General features: G+C 40.2%; 1 protein-coding gene across 6 annotated transcripts in view; it reads right to left on the reverse strand.

Annotated features, from left to right (window-relative positions):
• The window catches only part of adamts3 (ADAM metallopeptidase with thrombospondin type 1 motif, 3), a 200,617-nt gene that overhangs the window by 66,019 nt on the left and 109,656 nt on the right, over positions 1-24,942 (reverse strand). For all 6 annotated transcript variants that reach the window (XM_081610942.1, XM_081610940.1, XM_081610943.1 and 3 more), the window contains 3 exons: positions 24,507-24,612; positions 15,512-15,655; positions 8,071-8,203 (listed from right to left, as the gene is read on the reverse strand). In XM_081610942.1, the coding sequence (XP_081467068.1) occupies positions 8,071-8,203; positions 15,512-15,655; positions 24,507-24,612 (383 nt within the window). The remainder of the gene's footprint in view (positions 1-8,070; positions 8,204-15,511; positions 15,656-24,506; positions 24,613-24,942) is intronic.

Raw genomic sequence — 24,942 nt, forward strand, 5'->3', positions numbered from 1 at the left:
GGATCACGTTACATTGCTTAGCCAATCAGAGAATCACGTTACATTGCTTAGCCAATCAGAGGATCACGTTACATTGCTTAGCCAATCAGAGGATCACGTTACATTGCTTAGCCAATCAGAGGATCACGTTACATTGCTTAGCCAATCAGAGGATCACGTTACATTGCTTAGCCAATCAGAAGATCAGGTTACATTGCTTAGCCAATCAGAGGATCACGTTACATTGCTTAGCCAATCAGAGGATCACGTTACATTGCTTAGCCAATCAGAGCTGCGGAGGAGCCCTGATTGAAGGAGCTCCTCTCAGCATGGATTTGAACTTGTGTCTTTATTTACTTCAGCAAAACTCAGTTTTTACCAAATTCTGTAGCTTTTGGTGAACTTCTAAATCTGCTCCTTAGTCGCATCTTTTCTGGGTTGCTACTGCCTCTAGTGGCGTGGAGGTGGTAACACAACTAATATAATTACATTACTAAATCAGAATACCGCAAAGTCTTTATTATTTATTATTAATTTTTATTCTCTTAAGAATGTAGAGCTAATTAAATGACCTAAACACCTTAAAGTGGTTCCAGTTTCTCTCGATGGCCAACCTGTTGAAACTGTGGCACATTTTAAATACCTTGGGTCGTTCCTGGACAGTCAGCTCAACTTTGCTGAAAACACTGACTATATTTTGAAGAACTGTTCTCAGAGACTCTACCTTTAAGAAGACTTAGAGATCTTGGGGTGAAACAACGAGACTCTAGTTGGGTCACCCCTATGTCTTGGATTTGGGGGATAAAATCATATTTTATTTATCACTACAGAAGGGTTCAGTGAATGCGCATATGAAACTTGTTGGTTCGGTTCCTCAAAAAAGGTTAAGAACCACTGAGTTAAATTGATGCCCATTTGACAGGGTATAATATCTATAGTTTTTATTCTTTCAAAGAATTTAATTTCATAAACTGTCACTTTTCTTGCAAACTGACAGAATATCTACATTTGTTCTCTTTAAAAATGTGAAACTAACATACAAGTTGCTGAGCTTTTTGTCAGAAATGCAACGTGGCGGTATTTTATTCTTTTTGATGGCTCTTGTACTCCTTCGTAGGGAAAAGCACTTAAATGTGAACGAGAAGAAGTATACTGAGTAAAATCAAAATGGAGAAGACGGACTGTCAAACAGACGCAGAACTAGAGACTGCGACATGATGGGATCCATTTGGAGACGAAAGCTGGACAGGAAGTTCAGCGCTGTGACGTGCTGTGAGGCGCGGGCGGCCCTGATTGGCTGCCAGCAGTCCTTTATGTCAGAACGGCTCGCCGCTGGAGGACGGCATGAATCACCACAAAAAACACAAATGAGAAATCAAACCAGGAATGCAGGAGCAGCGGACAAACTGAATCAGATACAGGCTGACATGGAAGCTTAATGTTCACTGATCCTGATTAAATTCTGTTTTCTGACTCTCTGCCTCACAACGTCACATTTTCCACATGTTCAGAAATTAATCTGTTCATTACTAACCACATTTAAAGACGCTACGTCGTTTTGTGATATGGTTTGAGTTTGTACCTCTTAAAAGTTACGTAGAAATTGTTCTGCTTAACCTGAATTCTTGATTTCTGACATTTGAAATTCAATATATTCTCAGATTCTTGGACGTAGAGCTGCAAGCTGCATTTCTGCTACAGTAAACAAAATCTCTTTGGGTTCTTTCCCCTTATGATAAAAATCACAACATGTTTATTTTTATATGCTTATGAGAGAAGAGTAAATAAGTACTTATTTACCGTTTTTACAGTTTTCATTCAAAAAATAGTCAAATCACAACAAAAGTCAGTTCTAGAGGGAATTAAAATGGGACAAATGATCCCAACGGGATCCAGCTTAACTTTTATTTTCATAATTTATTTAGCATATACTGTGCATAGGACGGCCGGATCGCCGGCGATCTGAGTTGCATGTAAATATTTTTCAAATGCCGGTAGAATTCAAACCACGTAATGTAGAGCAATTTTTTTTTTTTTTTGCATATAAAACCGTAAGAATTTTACTTACTTTTCCGACAATCCACATGTCCAGAAGCGCTGCATGGCCGCATTACGGCTTCACAGATTTATAGTAAACGGAGGAACCAAACACACGAGGCATATCCATTCGCTATATCCATCTATATCAGGGGTCCCCAAACATTTTCCTGTGAGGGCCACATAACTTTTCCCTTCTCTCCTGGGGGCCGGAGTCAGTTTGTAACAGAAAAAGTATGTCGATTGCAGGAATCCCTAAATGTAAAAATGTATTGTTTTCCAGAAAGCTCAATCAAATAACCCTCTCTGGGTTCTTCACAGAAAAAATACAGGAAGGATTATAGTCCGTATTTTCCGAACTATGAGCCGCACTGGACTATAAGCCACAACCCCAAAGTTTTTTGTTTTTTTTTACCAGTAAATATACACATAAAAGCCGCCGATATCTCTGCCGCTCCAGGTTTTCCTCAACGATGCAGCAGCAGCAGAGGGGGGCGGACACCCAAAATCTGAGTCATAACAGGTCAATTGAATATCACATTTATTAGGGTTGAAAGTTGCCAAGATTAGATTTAACAGAACTGATTAGTTTCCAAACGGTAACTGTAACAGTAAAAGTGCTGATCCTTCGTGTTGCTACTAGCATGTGGTAAATCAGTGGTTCCAACCTGTTTATTACCGCGGACCGTCAAGACGGACATTTTGTTGCGGCCCGGGAGAGGGGGAGTGGGATGAACAGTCAGATAAGGCTTCTGCCCAATTTGGATTGTCTTGGAGTTTTTATTTCAGCCTGTGAGGTTTTTCCCTGACTTGGAACGAAAATACGACCTACTGAATGTGACAGGTAGCCAATCAGAAAGCGCGGTGACGTCAGAACAGAGGGGAATCCCAAACAGCTGACATATCGCGCAACTATCCGGTGGATATCGGAGATCATATGTGGAAATGTTTATTATTAAATCTAAAGGTCATTATTATGTTTATTCAGTTAAAAATGTTAATTATGAAAAAACACATTCACCTCCAAATCATAGTGCAGCAAATAGAGCGTCGTCTTTTATCCACCGCCTTTTCTTTTTGTTTCGTCTTTTATCTCTTAAAATGACTCCACAAACTATCACTATCGCTTCTACATCATCATCCGTGTTTGGTTATTCAAAATTCCCGCTATGTTGGGTGTTTTACTGGATTATCCTCTGGAATTGGGATGTTCGTGACTGGAATCGGTTCGTGTTGCTCCTGCCTTGTGGCTGAACACGAACCGATCGAACCTGTTGGACTTTTATCAGCTCTGTGGTCTCAGAGGTTTGGAGAATCGGTCGACAATTCTTAAATCTTTCCGTCTAAACCAGACTTAAGACTCACAAGCTCTACTCATCTCCTCTCGACCACTGCCCAAACGCTCTCACTCTGGTCGCTATGGTAACGTTTATATATCCCTTCAAAATAACAGAAGCGCCACAAAAATGAACATTTTACTTTCTTGAAAATTTTAACTCACGATAATGACTAACGGAGCCCTGAGCTTGTTTCTCTGCAACGAGACGGTTCCATCTGGGAGTGATGAGAGACAATGACACCTGAAGTGTTGCTTTTACCCACAGCCTGCTTGGTCTCTAAGTGGTGAAGCAGCTTGAAGCTTCATTGCCTCATTAGCAGCCGGTCGCTGCATGTTATGCAGAGCGGCTTGTAATGTGGGACTCACCTACCGGTCCGGGATGAATCCATTCTTCTGTCTCTTTCTCTGGGCCTTTTCCCCTTTGCAAAGAAACTTTCCAAAGACATCTGATCTGTTTCTTACTCATTTTGTTGCTTGTGGGCTCAGTGTTGGCACGCAAGTAACCGAGACTTCCAATGATTCACTTCCTGCTAAAGAGCCCCCTGGTGGTTGAATAAAAATCCACATATAAACGGCTTATAGTCCGGAAAATACGGTAATGAAAAAAAATCTGAATGCTCTCTGGTATTGTTCAGGGGGCCGGACCAAATGTGGAGGCGGGCCGGATCTGGCCTGCGGGCCGTAGTTTGGGGACCGCTGATCTATATGGTTTTTAGATCTGCGCAATCACTTCCTGGTTTGGATCTCCCATCCTCACGTCGACAGCATAAGATATCGTGAGATATTTTCACGGGACTTCATTTCCCGTCGGACTTTATTTCCGGGTACAAAATGCTGTACCATACACATTGTGCCAGGTATACAGCGTACCTGCACCACCTATGAGGAAGTGGTGTACAAAACGAAGCCACTTGTGCTGTACATGTTTTTTTTTTTTAAATTATAGATCTTTATTGAGAAACAGTAACGGTACAAACAGGACACAAATAGCATACATTGTCGTAAAATGTCCGCCACAATATACAAAGTCTACATGACACGCACATTTCTATTCTGGCTTTGGATAGATGTTATAAACTTGGCAGTTTAAATACAAGTTTTTGTATTGACAAGTTTGGTAAATAAGATTAGGAAATTGTTATATTTGCAATATATTGGAAAAAAATTATGAACCGAATTACGTTTTTGGGATTTTTCTTTGCAGTTTTTAGCATTTTATTTAGTTGTTATGGATTAATAACATATAAATTGTGAAAGACCTGGACATAAGGATTGTATTGATGTATTGGTTATTGAAATGCTCCAAATAACGGCTGTGCAGCATCCAGAAATGTAAAACATAAGCTCATGTGAAATATGTAAATACATAAAGCTGTTTTCCATCTGTTGTTACTGAGAAAAAAAAATCTCAGCCTCCAACATAACAGATGGTGTGATCACAAGATAATCAATGATAAACTCCATCAGCATTTAAAACCAAACATCTGCTGGAAAAACCACGAGGAAAAACTGCATTAGGACAAAACTTTGAGCTTTTGTTCACATAAATCACAGGACATTTTCCAATAAATAGATAAAAAGATGAGTAACATGAGTCAGTGTTGACAAGCCTGGCTGGTATTTAACTGACTGTAGACGTGATTTAAATAAACAATAACAGCCAAATTGATTATTGATCAGCAGAATCAGACTATCTGAGAGGAACGAAGGTTTGATGACGCTACGTTGCTCTAAAATTAAAAATCTGCTAAAAGTACAAGGTAATTCATAACTTTATAGCCGAGATAAATGCTGGCATATTTTCCCAAGTTGTGAAGTTATTTTTTCTTTGACTTCAAAATAATTTTTAGTAACAAATCTGTTGTGGGCTTGAGAGAAAAGACACTAAACAAGAACGTAGAAAACAACTCAGGTTTCCATCAGCTGGATTATATTACAGATAATTACACTTTTAATTTACTCAACATTTTATGGCCAATAAAAAGGAAGATTTCCATCTTTTTTTTTTCAGGTGAAAACTTAACTTCAATAGGGAGCTTTAAATTTCCTGTAAACTGAGAATCAGCATCATATGAAGTATTCATCGCAGATTTTTAAAAACTCTGCCACCCAAAAATTAAATAGTCTGCAGTGGAAAAGATGAAAATTTGCGAGAAAACTTTTGAATTTGGATATTTTCCAAAGTGGAAGAGAAAATCCAGATTCTTTTCCTGTTTCACCTCCCAGTTACAAACTCATTTATACTTTATAAAACATTCAGATTTGCATTTCCTAAGTTTAATATTTCAATCTTAGAGGACTTCCACCTTTTCTATGCTGAAAATAACTTTATAATCTATAAAACCTCATGAGTTTTTGGTCTCACAAGCTTTAACTATGGGGAACTTCAATCTTTTTCTGGCAAATTTATAACTTTTTTGTTGTTGTTTTTTTGTCAGAACTTCATTACTGTCCCTACAGGGAACTTTTCTTTGTTTCTGTGTGTTTTATGGCTTTCACTTGGTTATATACAATTGGCAAATGAAGCTCCAATTAAAAGTGATTAGACCAAATAGACAAAGCAATCACATTTTAAATGTGCTGGAATAATTGCCTGAATAATAAACCCGTTTTTCCGTCTCATTAAGGCTTTCTGACTCTCTGTCCAGATGGTAGGAGCTCAAATTCACCATGAAGGTTTGGATGAGATGCACAAAAGGATCCAGTTAACTGCAGGAGCTGAAGGCAAACACTCAATCTGACATGATGTCAGCCTAAATCTAACCTCAAGCAGCTAGTCTTCAAATCACGATCTCAGTCACTCACCCTCCAGGTTTCGGTCCAGACCCCGAACAAATGCATTCCTCCAAAATAACTAGGAAAGAGAAAACACCCCGAGGTCTGAAAATCACCACTGGTCATGATTTCAACCTGCTAGGAAACCCGAAACACTGAGAGAAGCTTCAAATTAAAACACAACGAAGGCTCAGGCGGGGACACAAAGGACTCGGTAAAAGTTAACATCAGATGAGCAGCGTAAGGTTAATTTATCTTACAGCAGAAGGAAAAACGTTTCCATGAAAAAAAACTGAAATCACTTCCCAGCTTTTGAAAAAAAAACGAGAAAACTTTATGAACTCCCAATATTACAAAAAAACAAAAAAAGTTACTAAAATGGAGGAAAACAAGTCATTAAAGTCAGACCAGCGCCTAACGAGCGTCGCCACCCAAACGTCGTGATGACAGTAAACGGCGACAGGCTGAGTGTCACGCTGTCGCTGGCGAATGGCGGCCTGCCAGGCGGAGACATGGAGAAATGAGCAGACGACCACATCAGCTGCTTGCCAACGTGTCCAGTGTTGCTCCTGAGTCTGCTCACAGCTAAATGTCAGAGTCTCCGAAGGCCGTCATCGGAAAGCCACTGCAGGACTTTCTGGAACTCTGGATCGTCTCCATTTTTAAGACGTAAAATAAATTCTGAAGAGGAAAATATTTCATTTCTCTCAAAGCAGAGACTGAATCCTGAACGGAGTCCAGCTTTCCTCCTTTCGACGCAACGCCACTCAGAGTTGCACGACTCTGAGACCAGTTTTGGTCTAAGAGGCTGGATTTATTTCAACACCTCAACTGTAGAAATATCACTAAATTACTACAATATTGTTCAACTTGCTAATATTCTTGCTTTCATTAGATGCAAAACATATCGATTCAAATCTAACCAATAACGTGACTCATTACTGATTATGTGTTTTTTGTTTTTTTTTTACTTTTCCCGTCTGCAAGAACAGCTCAGAACCAATCGCATTTTTCCTTTTTCTCCGTGTCGACTACGCTATACACATAGCCGTTGCCATAGCAACTGGCTGACAACAGCTCCACTAATGCATCAGGATTCAACACCAACAAACATTTAAGGCAGAAAGAACAAAACATTCAGTCCGTTGCAGTTTTATGCTTTCAGGTGTGATGTTTTTTGTGATTATTAATTAGTGATCGTCTGGACACAACGATGGCCGATTAATTAAAAACCTGCTCTACTGACGATCTGTCAGAGAGCTGGTGTGTGTGTGTGTGTGTGTGTGTGTGACGTCTTTTTGTTTGTTTGTTTGTTTGAGCTGAAACATTGTGAATTCTGCAGCACATCTACATGTTAAGGTTGTCAAAGTCAAGCTAGCATAGCTGACGTACTTCCCTTTTCCTCTGGATTATTTATTTATTTTTTAAGTTAAAACTTTCTCCTGACTTTGTTATCTAGTTGTTATAGCGTTGACAATTGGTAGCAATGAACTCCGTCCCTTTTTATTTATTATGTAAGGCAAACATTTAAGACTTAGCACGTAATATTGTCAACTTACTGCAATGTGTCTAAAAGTGACGGATGGGAGCTGAATAAATGAATTTAAACACGTTTCCATAGCAACAACTTTCTCAACAGGTTTCTGTATTATGTTGCATCAGCGCCTTAACGACCTACGCCTCGTTAAGGCATTTCTACCCGCAGACTGACTTCACATTACGGCATAGCTAAAGAATAGCTTGAATTAATAATGACGTTCCTCTGAGTGTTTAATATCCAGGTGTGTTTTTTTTTTTTTAATTTTCCCAGTTTCTTGTGTCATATAGAATGGGTCTCTGGTCTTGACTTGGTCTCGGTTTGTATACTGGCATATAGTATATAGTTTTGGGATGGTGAATATATTCTGTGGGTAGGTGGACAGCTTCAGGGATCGACTCACCGAGGTGCAGATCTTGTATCCCACGCCGAAGTCGAATCGGCATTGCTCATCCATGGAGTAGTTGATGCCGGGGAGTTCAGGAAGCTGAGGCCAGTCGTGTTTGAAAGGGTCGTCCAGCAAACAGTCGTAGGTTCTGTAAGGAAATGAAACAAGGCTGTGCTTCAGGAAGGTCAGAAACCTGAGATTACAGGTTCAATATGGAGTCCTGAGGTGGAACCTTTTTATTGTGTTTCTGGTACGCCAGTAAATCTAACGCACAAGCTACATCCGCTAACAGTGACGGATGACGAAGCCGCTTCTCTTGGATTAATCTCTGCTTCAAAAATCGACCTGATGGGACGCTGGAGAAGACTATCGTTATGTTCAAGTTGGGCTAAAAGGAGTTAGCCTAAAATAGCATCTCTATGATAACATGTAGCAGCTGCAGAGATGCTAATGCTAACGTTGGCGTCCCCATTTCTAAAGACGCTCCATGGATGATCAGGAGTTTCTGAATCACTGAAGAGCTCATTGGGTAAGCAGCACTTTGCACCAATCTGATGGGTGAATCAATGAAAAACAGTAAATATTCTCTGTAGTTGAGCTCATACGTCTATTTATTCTATAATTTAGCAGTAAAAAGGGTTTTTGTGATGGAACATTTTCTGCATTTTTAAATTAAAATGGGATTTATTAATTAGACTGCACAGTTAGCTCAATTAAAGTTTAAGGTTTTATTTGTGTTTTTTAAATGGGACAATACTGAATATTTACAAATAAATACATGGAGTTATAGCCAGGGGGGCAATTTTACAAAACTCTAACCAAGTCCTACCACAAGGTAGAAGGTTATCGACTTATTGTTGTTATCAGTTAAGATGGCTGCTGACACATATTCTGAGAAATGCACAGCGGTGTGTGTGTGTGTGTGTGTGTGTGTGTGTGTGTGTGTGTGTGTTCTGTCGCCCAGCATATAATCTTATGGTGAATACCACCAGAGACTGTTTGGCCTCTTTAACAGTCTCAGTTTTCACGTGTTATAATAAGTATGCACACCCGGCTCTTTAAAAGACCATTTTTATAAGATGCTAGTTGTGTGAAGAATGAGTGGAATACGCACAGGATCAATAGGAAGAGTGGATGAGTGAATTATACAAGTTTATTAACTCGTTTAATTACCAGAAACCAGCAGAAAGTAAAAAAAAAGAAAATACGTTCTAGGTTGGGTAACAACCAGAACAGCTGCTGTGACGTCGTACATGTTGTAACATTAATACACATTAAACTGCTGCAGGTGAGCTTTCAGGAAGCAAAAGTTGTTTTTCCAACATTTAACCGTCCCAAAAATAAACGATGCATGTTACATCACCAGCTCCAAAACTGGTGGTGAATAATTTCATGTTTTTGTCTGTTTTGCATGAAAAGAGGTGCAGACTGGTCAGGATTACACTGTGGTTGACGGCCGACTGTCACCGTTATCTGCCGTTATGTTTTTAAGAGACGGATTAATCCTGAGAGTCCAGAAACATGTAAACCTCAACATCCAGAGTTTATTTTTATTCATGAGCAGGTGTCAGGATTCTGGTTCCTGCTTTAAATCATGAGCGACGATGAGAGATAAACAGAAACTGCTGAGGTTTGGATACAAGCTGACATTTCAAAAGATAACAGAACATTTGTATCTGCATCTGTTTATGCAGGAACAAAATTAAGGTTGGTTCATCCATGTATGTGTAATCAACCTATAAAATATGTTTCACTTTGTGATAAAATTCATGAAATTGATTCACTCATAGAGTAACAGGTGGATTTTGTTTATCAGTTATAATACAAAAAACTCAATTTAACAAATCTTTGCTGCTGTTTTACTCAAAAAACTCCACATGTTGCAGTTATATTGTTTAATTCAGTAAGTGAGTGAAAACGCTTTATTTCCTCTGGGCGCTGCAACAAAAATATTAAATATTTATGAATGTAAAGGAGCCAGAGAGGCAGTGTGTGTCGTAGGAGATGCTCTGGTAATGTTTCCTGCTCTTCATGTGTTCATGGGAATGTTTCCTGCTCTTTATGTGTTCATGGTAATGTTTCCTGCTCTTCATGTGTTCATGGTAATGTTTCCTGCTCTTTATGTGTTCATGGTAATGTTTCCTGCTCTTCATGTGTTCATGGGAATGTTTCCTGCTCTTCATGTGTTCATGGTAATGTTTCCTGCTCTTCATGTGTTCATGGTAATGTTTCCTGCTCTTCATGTGTTCATGGGAATGTTTCCTGCTCTTCATGTGTTCATGGTAATGTTTCCTGCTCTTCATGTGTTCATGGGAATGTTTCCTGCTCTTCATGTGTTCATGGTAATGTTTCCTGATCTTCGTGTGTTCATGGGAATGTTTCCTGCTCTTCATGTTCATGGTAATGTTTCCTGCTCTTCATGTGTTCATGGTAATGTTTCCTGCTCTTCATGTGTTCATGGTAATGTTTCCTGCTCTTCATGTGTTCATGGTAATGTTTCCTGCTCTTCATGTGTTCATGGTAATGTTTCCTGCTCTTCATGTGTTCATGGTAATGTTTCCTGCTCTTCATGTGTTCATGGTAATGTTTCCTGCTCTTCATGTGTTCATGGTAATGTTTCCTGCTCTTCATGTGTTCATGGTAATGTTTCCTGCTCTTCATGTGTTCATGGTAATGTTTCCTGATCTTCGTGTGTTCATGGTAATGTTTCCTGCTCTTCATGTGTTCATGGTAATGTTTCCTGATCTTCGTGTGTTCATGGGAATGTTTCCTGCTCTTCATGTGTTCATGGTAATGTTTCCTGCTCTTCATGTGTTCATGGTAATGTTTCCTGCTCTTCATGTGTTCATGGTAATGTTTCCTGCTCTTCATGTGTTCATGGTAATGTTTCCTGCTCTTCATGTGTTCATGGGAATGTTTCCTGCTCTTCATGTGTTCATGGTAATGTTTCCTGCTCTTCATGTGTTCATGGTAATGTTTCCTGCTCTTCATGTGTTCATGGTAATGTTTCCTGCTCTTCATGTGTTCATGGTAATGTTTCCTGCTCTTCATGTGTTCATGGGAATGTTTCCTGCTCTTCATGTGTTCATGGGAATGTTTCCTGCTCTTCATGTGTTCATGGGAATGTTTCCTGATCTTCATGTGTTCATGGTAATGTTTCCTGCTCTTCATGTGTTCATGGTAATGTTTCCTGCTCTTCATGTGTTCATGGTAATGTTTCCTGCTCTTCATGTGTTCATGGGAATGTTTCCTGCTCTTCATGTGTTCATGGGAATGTTTCCTGCTCTTCATGTGTTCATGGGAATGTTTCCTGATCTTCATGTGTTCATGGTAATGTTTCCTGCTCTTCATGTGTTCATGGTAATGTTTCCTGCTCTTCATGTGTTCATGGTAATGTTTCCTGCTCTTCATGTGTTCATGGTAATGTTTCCTGCTCTTTATGTGTTCATGGGAATGTTTCCTGCTCTTCATGTGTTCATGGTAATGTTTCCTGCTCTTCGTGTGTTCATGGTAATGTTTCCTGCTCTTCATGTGTTCATGGTAATGTTTCCTGCTCTTCATGTGTTCATGGTAATGTTTCCTGCTCTTTATGTGTTCATGGTAATGTTTCCTGCTCTTCGTGTGTTCATGGGAATGTTTCCTGATCTTCATGTGTTCATGGTAATGTTTCCTGCTCTTCGTGTGTTCATGGTAATGTTTCCTGATCTTCATGTGTTCATGGGAATGTTTCCTGATCTTCATGTGTTCATGGTAATGTTTCCTGCTCTTCGTGTGTTCATGGGAATGTTTCCTGATCTTCATGTGTTCATGGTAATGTTTCCTGCTCTTCGTGTGTTCATGGGAATGTTTCCTGATCTTCATGTGTTCATGGTAATGTTTCCTGCTCTTCGTGTGTTCATGGGAATGTTTCCTGCTCTTCATGTGTTCATGGTAATGTTTCCTGCTCTTCGTGTGTTCATGGTAATGTTTCCTGCTCTTCATGTGTTCATGGTAATGTTTCCTGCTCTTCATGTGTTCATGGTAATGTTTCCTGCTCTTTATGTGTTCATGGTAATGTTTCCTGCTCTTCGTGTGTTCATGGGAATGTTTCCTGATCTTCTTGTGTTCATGGTAATGTTTCCTGCTCTTCATGTGTTCATGGGAATGTTTCCTGCTCTTCATGTGTTCATGGTAATGTTTCCTGATCTTCGTGTGTTCATGGTAATGTTTCCTGCTCTTCGTGTGTTCATGGTAATGTTTCCTGCTCTTTATGTGTTCATGGTAATGTTTCCTGCTCTTCATGTGTTCATGGTAATGTTTCCTGCTCTTCATGTGTTCATGGTAATGTTTCCTGCTCTTCATGTGTTCATGGTAATGTTTCCTGATCTTCGTGTGTTCATGGTAATGTTTCCTGATCTTCGTGTGTTCATGGTAATGTTTCCTGCTCTTCATGTGTTCATGGTAATGTTTCCTGCTCTTCATGTGTTCATGGTAATGTTTCCTGCTCTTCATGTGTTCATGGTAATGTTTCCTGCTCTTCATGTGTTCATGGTAATGTTTCCTGCTCTTCATGTGTTCATGGTAATGTTTCCTGCTCTTCATGTGTTCATGGTAATGTTTCCTGCTCTTCATGTGTTCATGGTAATGTTTCCTGCTCTTCATGTGTTCATGGGAATGTTTCCTGCTCTTCATGTGTTCATGGGAATGTTTCCTGCTCTTCATGTGTTCATGGGAATGTTTCCTGATCTTCATGTGTTCATGGTAATGTTTCCTGCTCTTCATGTGTTCATGGTAATGTTTCCTGCTCTTCATGTGTTCATGGTAATGTTTCCTGCTCTTCATGTGTTCATGGTAATGTTTCCTGCTCTTCATGTGTTCATGGTAATGTTTCCTGATCTTCATGTGTTCATGGTAATGTTTCCTGCTCTTCGTGTGTTCATGGTAATGTTTCCTGATCTTCATGTGTTCATGGGAATGTTTCCTGATCTTCATGTGTTCATGGTAATGTTTCCTGCTCTTCGTGTGTTCATGGTAATGTTTCCTGCTCTTCGTGTGTTCATGGGAATGTTTCCTGATCTTCATGTGTTCATGGTAATGTTTCCTGCTCTTCGTGTGTTCATGGGAATGTTTCCTGCTCTTCATGTGTTCATGGTAATGTTTCCTGCTCTTCGTGTGTTCATGGTAATGTTTCCTGCTCTTCATGTGTTCATGGTAATGTTTCCTGCTCTTCATGTGTTCATGGTAATGTTTCCTGCTCTTTATGTGTTCATGGTAATGTTTCCTGCTCTTCGTGTGTTCATGGGAATGTTTCCTGATCTTCTTGTGTTCATGGTAATGTTTCCTGCTCTTCATGTGTTCATGGGAATGTTTCCTGATCTTCATGTGTTTATGGTAATGTTTCCTGCTCTTCATGTGTTCATGGTAATGTTTCCTGCTCTTCATGTGTTCATGGTAATGTTTCCTGCTCTTCATGTGTTCATGGTAATGTTTCCTGATCTTCGTGTGTTCATGGTAATGTTTCCTGCTCTTCGTGTGTTCATGGTAATGTTTCCTGATCTTCATGTGTTCATGGTAATGTTTCCTGCTCTTCATGTGTTCATGGGAATGTTTCCTGATCTTCATGTGTTTATGGTAATGTTTCCTGCTCTTCATGTGTTCATGGTAATGTTTCCTGCTCTTCATGTGTTCATGGTAATGTTTCCTGCTCTTCATGTGTTCATGGTAATGTTTCCTGCTCTTCATGTGTTCATGGTAATGTTTCCTGCTCTTCATGTGTTCATGGTAATGTTTCCTGCTCTTCATGTGTTCATGGTAATGTTTCCTGCTCTTCATGTGTTCATGGTAATGTTTCCTGCTCTTCATGTGTTCATGGTAATGTTTCCTGCTCTTCATGTGTTATGTAATGTTTCCTGCTCTTCATGTGTTCATGGTAATGTTTCCTGCTCTTCATGTGTTCATGGTAATGTTTCCTGCTCTTCATGTGTTCATGGTAATGTTTCCTGCTCTTCATGTGTTCATGGTAATGTTTCCTGCTCTTCATGTGTTCATGGTAATGTTTCCTGCTCTTCATGTGTTCATGGTAATGTTTCCTGCTCTTCATGTGTTCATGGTAATGTTTCCTGCTCTTCATGTGTTCATGGGAATGTTTCCTGATCTTCATGTGTTCATGGTAATGTTTCCTGCTCTTCATGTGTTCATGGTAATGTTTCCTGCTCTTCATGTGTTCATGGTAATGTTTCCTGCTCTTCATGTGTTCATGGTAATGTTTCCTGCTCTTCATGTGTTCATGGTAATGTTTCCTGCTCTTCATGTGTTCATGGTAATGTTTCCTGCTCTTCATGTGTTCATGGTAATGTTTCCTGCTCTTCATGTGTTCATGGTAATGTTTCCTGCTCTTCATGTGTTCATGGTAATGTTTCCTGCTCTTCATGTGTTCATGGTAATGTTTCCTGCTCTTCATGTGTTCATGGTAATGTTTCCTGCTCTTCATGTGTTCATGGTAATGTTTCCTGCTCTTCATGTGTTCATGGTAATGTTTCCTGCTCTTCATGTGTTCATGGTAATGTTTCCTGCTCTTCATGTGTTCATGGTAATGTTTCCTGCTCTTCATGTGTTCATGGTAATGTTTCCTGCTCTTCATGTGTTCATGGTAATGTTTCCTGCTCTTCATGTGTTCATGGTAATGTTTCCTGCTCTTCATGTGTTCATGGTAATGTTTCCTGCTCTTCATGTGTTCATGGTAATGTTTCCTGCTCTTCATGTGTTCATGGTAATTTTCTGTCTTCATGTTTTTTTTTCCTGTCTTCATGTGTTCATGGTAATGTTTCCTGCTCTTCATGTGTTCATGGTAATGTTTCCTGCTCTTCATGTGTTCATGGTAATGTTTCCTGCTCTTCATGTGTTCATGGTAATGTTTCCTGCTCTTCATGTGTTCATGGTAATGTTTCCTGCTCTTCATGTGTTCATGGTAATGTTTCCTGTCTTTTTTTTTTTTCCTGCTCTTCATGTGTTCATGGGAATGTTTCCTGATCTTCATGTGTTCATGGTAATGTTTCCTGCTCTTCATGTGTTCATGGGAATGTTTCCTGATCTTCATGTGTTCATGGGAATGTTTCCTGATCTTCATGTGTTCATGGTAATGTTTCCTGCTCTTCATGTGTTCATGGTAATGTTTCCTGATCTTCATGTGTTCATGGTAATGTTTCCTGATCTTCATGTGTTCATGGGAATGTTTCCTGATCTTCATGTGTTCATGGGAATGTTTCCTGATCTTCATGTGTTCATGGTAATGTTTCCTGCTCTTCGTGTGTTCATGGTAATGTTTCCTGCTCTTCATGTGTTCATGGGAATGTTTCCTGATCTTCATGTGTTCATGGTAATGTTTCCTGCTCTTCGTGTGTTCATGGTAATGTTTCCTGCTCTTCATGTGTTCATGGTAATGTTTCCTGATCTTCATGTGTTCATAAGTTGAACTCACTGGATGTATCTCTTCAGCTCCTGTCCGCTGCACATGGACCAGTGGTACCGATGGAAGGCCGCCTGCACCAGCGGCGCCATGACGCTGCCCATCGCCGTCTCGTCCCCGCAGCGGTTTCCCTGGCCGTCGTGCTCCATGCCCAGCCTGCGGCCGGCGGCGGCGACGGAGGAAGACAAGGTCAAAGGTCACACATGGGAGATGAGTTTCACAAACAGCTTTTACTCCGTGGGTTACTAGCAAATGATTTGATTCAGCGGAGATCGAGACTTTTCAGGAAATGTTCAATTTGTGACAAAGTTTTGTGTCGACTCCATTTTAAACTGTGTAAAAATGTTACGTTTTCTTTGCTTTGTTTCCAATCAGTCGGCTTTAAAAGTGGAGCTTTAGAGTCGTTTTATTTAATTGTTTTGGCTGCAAAAGTAAAGTCGAGTTTATTAGTTTAACACATTGGAGCAACAAGGCGGTTCAAATGCTTTACACCATAAAAACATGATATAGTAACCAATTATGAAACAATCCAGCTATGAATCAAAAGCAGGTTTTTTATCAGAGATTCAGCTGAAGGTTCAGGTCTGATTTCATCTCTGCTCCCAGATTCCAGGTTTCTAATCACACATTTAACACATTTCCAGCACTGAAAGGCTCCCAAACCAAATTGTTTTCATAAGATTAATTTAGTCGCTTATAAGATGCATTAATTGGCCAGAAAATTGACCATTTTCTCCTGATTAGCTCTGAAATCAAAAACTGATTCTTCAGTATTTGATCTTCTGTTTGTAATGTTTCAAAGTCAATAAACTGCAAGACCTCAGTTTAGTGTCAGGTATTTTAATATCCTCCTTCAATTTGGATTCAAAACTACCGTATTTTCCACACTATAAGGCACCTAAAAACCTTCAATTTCCTCAAAAGCCGACAGTGCGCCTTATAACCCGGTGCGCCTTATATATGGACCAATATTGAGCCACAACAGGTCTAGCAGCTACGGTAAGCAGCCGCCGACTTCATTTTCCCCCGTAGAAGAAGAAGCGCGCGGTGCATGCTGGGATAGTTGTCAAAAAACTGGTTTGTTAATAAAGTTTGACTGACCTATCTACCTACCGACCTGATAATCGGGTCGTCTGCAGGTCACCTTAGCACCAGGTTCTCCACCAACATGCTGTGCACGAACGGAGAAGGATGACCATCGTCCGGCCACGACGCCCCGGCCCAGAAGGCTCTCCTCGCCGACCGGAGTCGGACTGTTTAGTTGACATTCTTTATGTCAACAAAGCGGCTTTAGATATTCATCCAGGTGCTTCAACTAGGGTTACCAAAGGACCAGCCCCTATACATTTAAAGCCGGGTGGGGGAGAAAGAGACAGAGACTGCGGCGGCAGGGTGTCGGTTGGTTTGTGTTACCCAGAATGCAGTTGGGCACAATATCGCAACACCAACACCGTGAGTGAAACAATGACTGGGGCAGCCTACTATATAAAGTACTCGGACCACTTCTTTATTATTATACATCCACATTTATAGAGAACGGAACGAATCACGTCCCGTATCGGTTAAATTCAACCCAAACAGTAGCGTCTATTCTATGCACCTTACATATGAAAAAAGTTTTAAAACAGGCCGTTCATTTAAGGTGCGCCTTATAGTGCGGAAAATACGGTACCATCAAGAAACACGCAGCACATTTTGTTGAATTCAACAGTTGAATTACAAAGTTTATATAAATGAGTTTTATGTGTTGAAACCAGTTAAAAGAAGTAAAATCTGCTGAATTTCTGACTCAGTTTGGCCAAAAGAAACAGAAATCAGTGTCAGTGAGAAAAACCTGATTTGTCATCAATTAAACCAAAAACATAAAGGAACTGCACTCGGTTTATAACATTTCTCCATCAGGGACGTTTCTTTTGTTTTTCCCCTAAAGCCGACATGAACAAACCGAACCACATCTTATGCTGTCTGAGCAGGAACTAAATGAAGTAAGGTCGACATATCAGATAAGAAACTCTCCCTGAGGGACTGAGGCCATCCGACCTTTTCATAAGTAAACTGACATTTAAATCTATTATTACCACAACAGATTTCATCCCTCGATCAGCACAGTTTGCCTCTTCGTCTTTTTAACGACCTTTGGAATCAAAAACTTTCTCAAAATGCAACACAGGTGGAGACTGAAAGTTGCTCATGGTTGCCACAATTCATGAACAATTACTGAAAAAACAGCGAGTGGGTGAGTAGAAATCAGTTTTTCTGTGACTGATGGCATCTGGACACCAAATGTTTTTGTTTTTAACTTGTAATCAGCACTAAGAGGTTTGCAAACGCTGCTGCTTTAATACAACAAAACAAAACTTTGGATGAGAAATGATCCCATATTCGGCTCGTTACGTCTGTCCTGCTTCACAAATAAATTACATTTTGTTCATCCGACATAAATTTTAACTCAATGTTCTGCAGACGTTGATGATTGGTTTTGATAAACTCCTCACCATATGGGTCGGTTGCTTCTGCAAGTCATCAAACGAGTGTGTGAAAATGGCAACAGCGATTTATCAGAATGAGTTCTGGTTCTGTATCATGTAATTCATTGGATTTTGTTTCCTCTGTTGACTTTGTGAGTCCTAATTTTCCTCCACTAGAAATAGAGACAGAAATGTGGGTCATTCCTGTTAGAGGAGGTTGTGCTTCCGGCAGCTAAATGTTTGGAAAGAGGAAGAATAAGACGGGTCCATTCAGAGCGGCGCTGGCCCAGGTTTGAACCCAGAACCTTTTTACTGCAAAGGAAACGGTGATGAACTGAAACGCCGTTAATGTTAGCTGTTAGCTTTGGAGTCCTGACTCCAGGTCATCTTCTGAACAACAGCAGATAAAATAAAATCCTCCCACAGCAAGTTATTTAAGGTCGAGATGCAAAATGATCCCAGTGAAGAGAGAAAATCCTGGACGGAAAGAGAAGCAGCAATAAAAAAATAAAAAGCGTTGAGATGCACCGACACTAAGATGGTTTCCCTGAATTTGGTGCGACCCAGCCTGGTTTGAGCATGGAGACAGTGAACTGGTCTTATTATTTTTCTGATGGTTTTCTTCACATAATGACAAATATCCAGCTTTCTCAAAATGTCTAAATTTAACTCGTTATCTCAAGAAAGCCATCAGTAAAAGTACAAATGTCCGCTCTCAGCTTCCGTACCGGTTCTCTCCCACCTCAAAAGTAAAATAAATTCTCTGTAATCTTGAGGGATTATTGGGAAACTGATCAAAAGCGACTGGAAGAGTTTACACCCAGTTCACCGCGGGGCCTTTTCACACGACAACATTTTATTAAGTGAATTTGAATAAATGACCTGCAGGGACAATTAGAAACAACACCTTGGGAGAATTTCACATAATCATACATGAGCTTTAACTACTGATGCTTTAATGTCTTCACACGAAGACACGGTGCAGCTTTTTGGCTCAAATGAATAATTATTTCATCTTTTCATTTCCTTCTTTAATGATTTAAGTACCATTAAAAATAGCTACCTAGATTAAATATCTGCAGAATAAAAACAACCTGGGGCTAAATAAAAATACTGCGCCTCAGATGGATGACATTTCAGAAGCTTGTCGATTGCCTGGAGAGAAACAGTTTCCGAGTTTCATCGTCTGAGGAGGGAAAACCCTGAAACCAGGACGACTTATTTACCGACACAGCAGACGAAATAAGACGACGAGTTCAAAACGCTTCTTCTGATCCTCTGCACGAATCATCACATGTTCATCACTAATGTCTCTCGCTTGTGCTTTACACAGTAACACTCTTAGACTTGATTGGATGAGAAAATAAATCAGAAATCACAGAATCTGTGCTACAACTGAAGATGTTGCTGTGTGAAAGTGTTTCTAATTTGTTTAAAATTAGACAGAATTTCATGAAATCTTTTGAAACTGAACTGCTTCGTTGTTTTTCAGACTTTCTGAGGGTTTAACAACGTTTCCCTTTGGGCTTTGTTTTACTCTTTCCTTGCAGTATTTGATAATTTTCTAGAAGAATCATTAATTTGTTTGGTTTCTAAAACATGAAAATGCTCCTAAACCAGTGGCGTCTCTAAGCATAAGATAAACCTTCCTAAAATTAACATTAAATTTATGTTGAGTTTGGTTTTCCCTCATGTCCTTCTTCTGCAACAGTCTGCTTAAAAATAATGTTTTACATATTTTTTAACATAAGTAACAATATAACCATCAGGAGCTCAAACAAATACGACGGAAAAGAAAAATCAGTAAAACTGATGCTAGATCCTCCTAAAAGCATCAAAACAACTTCAGATTAATTGTATCCTCAGTTTTTCTTTATTAATTTTGTACTTGTAAATATTGCATAGAATCCCAGTTAATCAAATCTGTGAAAAGTAAATGAATATAACAGAATAGCACAAATAACTCGATTCCCTAAAATCTACTAGTTGAAAACTTTCAGATATTTTTCATCTGCATAAATTAAATAGAACTGAGACAATTAATTTTGTTCTTTTTCTTTATTTGTTCTGCACTTTGCTTCTTGGAGAAGCAGCTTTTAGTCTTTAATCTCCACTAATCTGGAACAAACTTCCACAAAACTGCAAAACAGCCGAAACACCGAGTTCCATTAACAGTGGACACCTGTTCACCTGCTTTGGAACCATAATAAATGGACCAACATTTTGATGTATAATGATGGTAAAATGTAATGTTTGCTGGTTGACTTTGTGTTTTTTGATGTAAAGCTCCTTGAAATGTGATACAAATAAACTTTACTTGAGACGTAAGGTGTCAACGTCCAAAAGAACCGACAGAAACCTTCGACTCTCTGCTCAAAATGACTTAAAAATAGTAAGAAAGTCTGGCTGCTCACATTGAGTCTGTACACAGGACGGTTACCTAGCAACACAAGTAATCAATACAAAATCTGTGGCCAGGAAATGCTAACAAGTGCAGCTGGCATTTACAGCCATGTGGAGGCTGCAGCTTCCAGATCCAATCACTGCTGGAATGTTAAAGGTCTCCTCAAGCCACTCGCTGTTTTCTGTTTCCAGAGGGTTCAAGGACGTGTGAAGGTCAGTCGACAGAGTCAGAAGGATGATTCAGCTGCTGGGAGCGTTCCTCCTCGTTTGTAATGACATCACCGCGCTGACATCGTTCGAGATCGTCTCTCGCTCGTCTCTCGCTCGTCTCTCGCTCGTCTCTCGCTCGTCCACCCAGGAGGAAAACTTTGCTTTTCATTTAGCTTTTAATTTATAGGACTGAATTTTTCTGGTGACATCTAATAAAAGTCTGACTTGTTTTATAACTGACCAGAGGATAAAATCAATGTTTTACAACAGGGGCCCCCAAACTTTTTCCTGTGAGGGTCACATAACTTTTCCCTCCTCTGGTGGGAGCCGGAGTCAGTTTGTGACAGAACAAGTGTTACACGTTTATCACCTGCGCTGCCGGAAATTGTTGACGGGGGAGGGGGAGAGGCGTTTCTCGATTGATTTTTACCCAGAAAGCACATGGGCAAAAACCGTTAGTGAAACGGTCACTGGGACTGACTAGTATATATTTCATTGAGGGAAAGTCACAAGTATGAGCTGCTACTTACAGGCTTCGAAGAACTCGACCTGGAATGCGGCGTTCACAACAAACACGTGTTCATCTGCTCTACCGCTAGCAAACAACCGTACTGATTAAATAACATAAAAGTCCAACAAAACACCCTCAGTTTACAGGACACACTTCCTGCTAAAGAGCCCCCTGGTGGTTGAAGAAAAATCCACATATAAACCGGAAAATACAAAAAAATCTGAATGCTCTCTGGTATTGTTCAGGGGGCCAGACCAAATGTGGAGGCGGGCTGGATCCGGCCCGCGGGCCGTAGCTTGGGGACCACCGCCTTACAAGCTGCAAAGTAAGAAAGATTGAAGGTTTTGTGGAACCGCTGAAAGTCCAAACGTTTTTCACTGAGGGCCAAAACCGGCAGGTTGAAAACACGAAGGGGCCACAATTTATTTTTACTTCTTTTAGGTAAAAATGTGAAATAATTTTATTGTGAAATCTTTTCATTTGACCTGCTAAACAGCAAATGAACATGTAATATTTTTAAATAAATCATTCGAAGACACTTAGTTTTACCTACCAACAGAAATGAGAACCGTCTCAGGAAATTAACTGAATTTAAACCATTTTAATTAGTGACTGAGTCTGTTTTTGAGTGAAACTCTCTGGATAAAACCATCACATTGAAATGAAGACAAATAAGCAAAAAAAGAAACACTAGAAAAACATGGATAGTAAAAGAAAAGCACTTATTTTGGACCTAAACATTTCAATTGATATAAATTTGTCACTGAAAAGTCATTGGGATGACACTAATGTTTGTTCAACTGCCGTTTCCTTCATAACTTTGTAACTTATTGTGTTTATTATGTGAAGCACCTTGTTCCGCCTTGCTGCTGATTGATTGAAAACCTCATAATACAAAGAAAAACAGAAAAAGCCTCCATCTGCATCCACTCCATTTAAACCATTCCTAATCTGTATCCAGGGGCCACACAAAGCTACTCCAAGGACCGCAAATGGCCCGCGGGCCACACTTTGGACACCCTGACCTCGATGTTTCAGCTCCTTTAAACGTCGGCTGAACGGCGGTTCTTCTGCCGGTGGGACCAAGCGTTTGGATCTGCTGAACTGGAACACGGACGTTCCTCGAAGCCGTCCCCACATGGACGCTCTAATCCAGATTACAATCTGTCATCTCCTAAATCCTGACATCCACATGCTCAGCTCTGCGTCCAGCTGGACCGGCTGAGCGGACCAAATGCTTCCAGTCGTCACTAATCATCTCCGTTCAGCAGAGCCAAAAACCTGCTCTAAAGTAGGAGCAGCTCTGCTTTAACTTACTTTAACTCAAGTAAAAAAGTATTTGGTAAAAAAAATATACTCAAGTACTGAGTAACTGATCAAATTATAAATCATTTGATAATTAAGAATTACATCACCAGATGCACCAAAATGTAAAGTGGAAATTTTGGCATTTCCAGGACAAAAATGACAATAATTCACATAAGTAGCAAAAAATAAAGTCAAGAACTTTTTTCAAAATTAGTTTCATCCATCCATCCATTTTCTTACACCCTTGTCCCTCAGTGGGGTCAGGAGGTGCTGCTGCCTCTCCAGCTGGTGTACCGGGCGAGAGGCGGGGTCACCTGGACAGGTCACCAGTCTGTCGCAGGGCATCACAGAGACACACAGAGACACACAACCATGCACACACACACTCACACCTAGGGGCAATTTAGACAGACCAGTTAACCTGACAGTCATGTTTTTGGACTGTGGGATGAAACCGGAGTACCTGGAGAAAACCCACCATGCACAGGGAGAACATGGAGAACTCCATGCAGAAAGACCGGGAATCGAACCCAGAACCTTCTTGCTGCAAGGCAACAGCTCTACCAACTGCGCCACTGTGCAGCCCCAAATTAGTTTCTTTCAATAAAAACCTGTGAAGCTTTGACAGAAGCTGCAGGTGTTTGTCTGAGTCTGGTAGAAAATCCAGACGTACTGAAGTAAGAGACGAGATCCTTCAAAATAAAATTACTCAAGTAAAAGTAAAGCATCGTAAATGTTTCTTTTTTTTTTTAAACAGTTACTAAAGTAAATGTAATTGAGTAAATTTAACTTCCTAACTGCTGTTCAGACTTCTCCCAGGACTTTATCGTGGTAAACAGTTTCATCCCGTCAGGATTTCCTGATCAGATTCATATTCTGCACAACAAAACGACTGAAATTCTCTGTTTTCCAAACATGAATTATTTATGATTTGAGGCTTTATTTCAAAGCTGATCCACTTCCTGAGAATTATTCAGCTGTTAGAAAAACCTTCATTTGTAACTGTGTGGTTTCGGCTTCAGCACAGACTGGCAGAACATTATGACCACCTGCCTGATCGCCTGCTGATGTCTCTAAACAGGATGTTGGCAGAAAACCCATAGAAGAAGGAACATCAGTCCTAAACCAATTCAAATGGGTCAGATTTGTTTTCCAACGTACCGTTTGGGGGCCAAACCTTACAGCAGGATTTGATCTGCTTTAAATACATTTATCAAACTTGGTTATTTACTTTTCAATAAAAGTTAACAAAAATTGTGTTTTTACTGCGGAGAACTGACAGAAAACTGTCGATTATTTTCAGCCTTTTAACGAGAAAAACCCTTCCTGCGTTTCAGATCTACAATAATTCAGACCAAACGTTTCCGTACCGTGTCTGCAAATCCACAGACGATGCTACAAAATATGTAAAGAAACAACTTTTAAAATGTTTTTTTGTCAATATTCAGAAGTTATTACATTATCCATCCATTTTCTTGCACCCTTTTTCCCTCAGTGGGGTCGGGAGGGGTGCTGGTGCCCATCTCCAGCCAACGTTTCGGGTGAGAGGCGGGGTCACCCTGGACAGGTCGCCAGTCTGTCACAGGGCAACACAGAGACACACAACCATGCACACACACTCACACCTAGGGGCAATTTGGAGAGGCCAATTAACCTGACAGTCATGTTTTTGGACTGTGGGAGGAAACCGGAGTACCAGGAGAAAACCCACCATGCACAGGGAGAACATGCAAACTCCATGCAGAAAGACCGGGGCCGGGAATCGAACCCAGAACCTTCTTGCTGCAAGGCAACAGCTCTACCAACTGCACCACTGTGCAGCCCAGTTATTACATTAATTTAGGATAAATGACACCTCATACCGTCTGATTTTAGATGGAGTTCTGTGTTTTGTTATCAGATATTATGACAACTTTTCATCACGATCCTCCTATATATTACATAACATTTTATTTTATTCCCACAGCTCTTTTGTTTGTTTCAGCTCCTTTGTTCTTTTTCTGGTCAGAAACTTTTCCATTTCCAGCTCGATGAATTAAACTGGCAGCCAATCAGAAAAAGCCTGATTCAGGAGCCTGAAAATACAGAAACACCAAGGTGAACTCACACGTGTCCGGTCTCATGAGCCACGACGAACGCAGACGAGAAGCCGTCTTCGTGGTTGAGGGTGCAGCTCCGGACCGGGTGGCACATCCCTGTGACCGGAGCGTAACCTGGACAGACGTTCGGCCCAGGGTTAGAAACATCCAGGCCAGAAAACCACGACTGAACTGAAGTTTCAGTGATGAAACTTTGACACAAATGACGATAAATGATTAACAAATAAATGAGATAAATTTCTCCACTGTTCAGATAAAATTATAATATCAGTTTATTTGTAAATCACTACCAAAGCAGTGAGGAAGTTGAGTTTTACGGTCATTTTAAAACAGACAGAAGAAACAAATTGGCTAAGAGATAAAAATGTGATTTTAAAACGGTCAGTGATGGACGCTGCCCGATCTCAACTGGGAAACGTTTCGAGTCCTCCACTTCTCACCCAG

The sequence above is a fragment of the Poecilia reticulata genome, chromosome 9 (genome assembly GCF_904066995.2).
Source record: "Poecilia reticulata chromosome 9, P_reticulata-male-v2, whole genome shotgun sequence".
Lineage (NCBI taxonomy): Eukaryota > Metazoa > Chordata > Actinopteri > Cyprinodontiformes > Poeciliidae > Poecilia > Poecilia reticulata.